Here is a 5,000-nt window from a genome sequence, read left to right on the forward strand (position 1 = left end):
TGTATACAAGCCAAGTGTTTGTGCAGCCGGTCCTCTTCCCTTTCTTACATTTCCGATGTCCTACTCAACCAAGTATGCGAAAGCATGGTCCACACTACCAAGTATGGGCTAAATAGTGTATTATCATAGCTGTCTGAAAGTGCACATAGAAGATTAATATAAAGATAAGCTAAAGCAATTGTCTTTGACTCAAACAATTTGGCATATGGTGTAAGCAAAGCAATTAATGGCGTTTTATTTCTTCTGGTCGTCGTCTTTCATTCCACTACTGTAAGTTTCGTGTTGTTATTTTTGTGTATGGACGTGATTGTAATTTTGGTTAATATTACAATTTAGCTGGTATATGAAACATATTCAGCATTTGAATGAGAATGACATGTGTGGGTACATACATATATATATGTGTATGTATATACATATTTATATACATCTGTAGTATATATATATATATATATATATATATATATATATATATATATATATATATATATATATGATTACAGACACACACGCATAAACTGTTTTGTATTAAATGATCTTTACATTATCTCAGGTTTTGCTTTTCTATCATTATTATTTATATTGCTTTTAAAGTATTAATCATTACTATTGTTGTTGTTATATTCATTATCATTATTATTATTGTTATTATTATCATTATCGTCGACATCATTATCAAGGCGTAGGAAGCAGTAGAACATAAAGTATTTTGTGAAAGTAAATGACAAACTGATTCTATATAAGGACCCCGCTTTCTTCATATCTTTGATATCATAGGGAAAGGCGTGATTGTCACATTTTTGTCCATAAGATATTTTAGCATTAATGTTATATTTATTATTACGGTTTTTGGTTTTTTTCTTCTGCTTTCAATGCATTAACGACCGCAATTCTATATTCCCTGGATATATAATCGTGTGTTGATATGCTTATAAGTTTCCTACTTATTTCAAAGAAATCTGTGTAATAAACTTGTAGTACCCACAAATTGTATTTTCCACGTCTCCCATCTTCTTATTATTACTATTATTATTATGTTTTGTTATTATTTATTTTGTTTTGTTTTACTTGAACTCTTTTATTGTAAAACCTAGCGAGGCACTTGCAATATTATTATTTCAATTATTTTTACTGCTATTTTGCTGTTGTTATTAGTATCGTTATTATTATTATTATTATTATTATTATTATTATTATTATTATTATTTAGTAGTCTTCTTTGTATAACGTGCTTTCACTTCACTACCGAGCGAAGCTCTGTGTGCCTTGGGTATGTGCTGTAGTTTGTATGGATGCTCTTATTTTCACTGTATTGAAAGTGTTTTACGTAGGATGTGTGCAGTGCCTAGTAGTACTATTTTCTGTATGTTATATATATCTGTTAGTCCTGCTGCTTTTGTTATGCCTGAATATTTTTTATCATACCTAATGAGCCCAGTATGATAGGAATTGTTTCTGTTTTTGGACTTCACATTCGAGTTACCTCTATTTCCAGGTTTTTGTATTTTGAATATTATTATGTTTGTTATTTTTTATGCTTGTTGATTTTATAGTGTTATTGCTGTATTTTCTCCCTGTCATCACAAAACATCCAGTTTATGAAACACAGGCGATTCTGTTATTTCACTGTGTTTAATTTTCATGTTTTAATCTTAAAGCATTTGAATCCTCGACTTGAAGAATGTGACGTTCTAAACGTGTTTACTGATGCATGTGTTGTCAGAATTCCCAATTTCAGGCATCTCGAACAAGTCTTTTACATTTAGCTTGCGTAGCCCCAACGGAAACTGTGTAGACGGGAACCTGCGGAATAGACTATATTCAATGTATCGGCCTTTTTAGGGTACCTCTTGTGAGTACCTATGCGTCTTTTGTAAGCATTCAGAGCAGATCTCCGATCTGAAAACACATTCAATAGTGAGTTGCAGACTCTTAAAGTTTTCAATCAATCTTTGCATTTCTTCTTTTCCATGTACCCCCACCAACTTCAAAGGCCTTGCCAAATAAAGATCAAGGGTAGTACTCTCCACTTCCTGACTAAACTGGTAATATAAATATATCTGCGTGTGGCCTAGTGGTTATGTTATTGTCCGAAATATTTCATTTCACGTTGCTCCACAACCACTCGACTATAACTGGTAACTCTGCGACGGAGTGACGTTCGTTTAAGGAGTAATTTTGACTTGCCCATCATTTAAAGGATCAAAAAGTGTGAGAAAGTGCATTGTGATCAGCGGTGTATAAAAAGAAAAAAACATCCCCGATATCCTGATCGATACAGTGGTCTATCTATCTATCTATCTATCTATCTATCTATCTATCTATCTGTTTGTCTATCTTTCTTTCTTTCATTCTATCTATACACATAGATAGATCAAAACTGTCATCATGCTTCCTGTTCACCGATGTCATCTATTTAATGTTACTAAGACTTAGACCATTAACAAAAGCTATTGCTATAATTCCTTAAAATAATTTAGTCTATTAATTAATTATCCTAAACATTCTCTATCTGAAATGTGTTAAGCTTTATACATATCTAATTTGTTGATCTCACGACACGACTGCAACATATGCTCGTAACAAGAAACCGCCTGTATTTGGAATTCGAACTTTCCAGGCATCTTTCAAGATTCCACTTCATTTAATTTACTGTTGCTGTACCATTTACTATTGTTAAGAAGCTGATATTTGAAATTATTATTTTTTTTTAGTGTGTTCACCTTCCTTCGTTGTTAAACACTTACAATATAATATTACATCCCCTGAATTCAATTTTAATTCATACTTATATGTTCTTTCGTTTATTTTACTAATTAAATTTTATATTCATTTTGTTATTTAACTCGTACTTTACTTAGTCCGTTATTAACGTAATCTTTCATTATTAACACTCATTACAGCTTTCTTTTTTAGATTGTTATTATTACTAATACTACTAAAATAATTGATATTTCAATAATATTATTGTGATTGCGTATTATGACAACACAAATGAACGCATCGCTGTGAGCCATGGGCACGTATAAAGCAGAATATGGCAGACATGATTAAAAATATTATAATTATTATTGCTAAAATGATTTTTTATGTTAAATGTATGAATGTTACAATTAAATTATATTAGTAATTACTCTCCCCTTAATGTGTGTTCCTTGTGTGGATCATCATGGTACCCTAATTATAATAATTATTACGTAAATATAATTTATTACAATTCAGCCATTATGAAATATATTTCTATCCTAAGGTCACCGAGGCGGGTGACGTTAATGTTTTCTCCAAGTGCTATATTATCATTCTAACTCCACGTATTACGTGTGTATATGCCTATATATATATATGCCTATATATATATATATATATATATATATATATATATATATATATATATATATATATGTATGTACATGTGTATGTGTGTGTATATATTCGTATATACATACATACACACACACATATATAATACGTTATTAAAATCATTGATCACTAAGTTAATAAGTTAGATTAAAAAGCAAATTGAGTCATTGATTGATTGATTGATTGATTGATTCATATATGCTGCAATGATGTAGATAAGTAAAACATTTTGTTTAATAAAATAGTTTTAAATTAACTCTTTCATTGATTCATATATACATATACATACACATATTAATATATATATACACATATATATATGTATATATATATACATATATATATAAATATATATACATATATATATATAAATATATATATATATATATATATATATATATATGTATATACGTATATATATATGTGTATATATATATATATATATATATATATATATATATATATATATATATATATATATATATATATATATATATATATGTGTGTGTGTATATATATATATATATATATATATATATATATATATATATATATATATATATATATATATATATATATATATATGTATATATATATATATATATATATATATATATATGTATGTGTATACACATATATGTATGTATACATGATGCTTGATTGTTGTTGTCACTGAACGAGGTATTAGTGTTGGTTCGAGCGTGAAGGGTTGGGGGTGGTGATAGTGATAGCAATATTTGTAGTGAGTTTTTGTTGTTGTTGTTGTTGTAGTTGTTGATGGTGCTCTTTATTTTGCAACGCTGTAATTGAAAGGACAATAAGAAGGCTATTATTAGCTGGATTCGCCATTTTGTGACTTACTGTTTATCTTAGATTGAGCATCTCATTTCTCGTCTCTTTCTCTCACTCTCTCTCTCTTGTTTTTTTTCCCTTTTTTTCTCTCACATTCTCTCTTACTTACACTCACACATGAACACAAACTCTTCCTTTGACACTCTCTTTTTTTTTTTAAATCTCTATCATCACGCTTGCACTAATTCTCTCTCCTCTCCTGGCACGCACGCACACTCACACAAACACACACAATTTCTCTTATCTTTCTGGCTTGTTTCGCTTTCTCAACTCCCTTCTCTATCTCTTTTCTTCTCAATCTCTATCCCAACCTCTTTCTATGGTGCTATAAATAGCAGCCTATTCGTATATAACAAGGCTCTACATTCGTCGCCGATTTTCTGTTATATATTCAATTACTCTGTTTGTTATTCTATATAGAACAGACCATTATTGGGTACTTTGGTGCCATGAGGTGGTTTACAGTGACATGTCAGTCGGTTACATTTTTGTTTGGTGGCGTGGAAGATACAAGGCAAAGCAACTTCATAAGCGATGGCCGTCGACTATTTTGTTGTCGCGAATTTCCAGTTGGGGGCGGCGGTGGTGGTGGTGGTGGCGGTGGTGGAGGCGGTAGCGTCAACCCACGACAGTCGACATCGACCCCGGGATATTCGTAATGGTTCCTCGGAGTCGGCGGCAGTCCTCTCAACATGATACTTTCAGGCGTGTGATGGGGATGTCGGCGCACATACAGCGTTCTTTCGCCGTCATCTTCCAACGATTGGCGCGACGGATAATGATAATGA

The 5,000-nt window shown here is 31.0% G+C and overlaps 1 protein-coding gene across 7 annotated transcripts in view; it reads right to left on the bottom strand.

Moving 5' to 3' along the window:
- Window positions 1-4,107: 4,107 nt before the first annotated feature.
- Window positions 4,108-5,000, bottom strand: part of LOC106884261 (uncharacterized) — a 541,049-nt gene continuing 540,156 nt past the window's right edge. For all 7 annotated transcript variants that reach the window (XM_089349787.1, XM_052966073.2, XM_052966075.2 and 4 more), the window contains exon 5: window positions 4,108-5,000. This exon is cut by the window's right edge and continues 926 nt beyond it. In XM_089349787.1, the coding sequence (XP_089205913.1) occupies window positions 4,685-5,000 (316 nt within the window). In that variant the 3' untranslated portion in view covers window positions 4,108-4,684.

Source organism: Octopus bimaculoides, chromosome 3 (genome assembly GCF_046866305.1).
Source record: "Octopus bimaculoides isolate indiv1 chromosome 3, ASM4686630v1, whole genome shotgun sequence".
Classification (NCBI taxonomy): domain Eukaryota; kingdom Metazoa; phylum Mollusca; class Cephalopoda; order Octopoda; family Octopodidae; genus Octopus; species Octopus bimaculoides.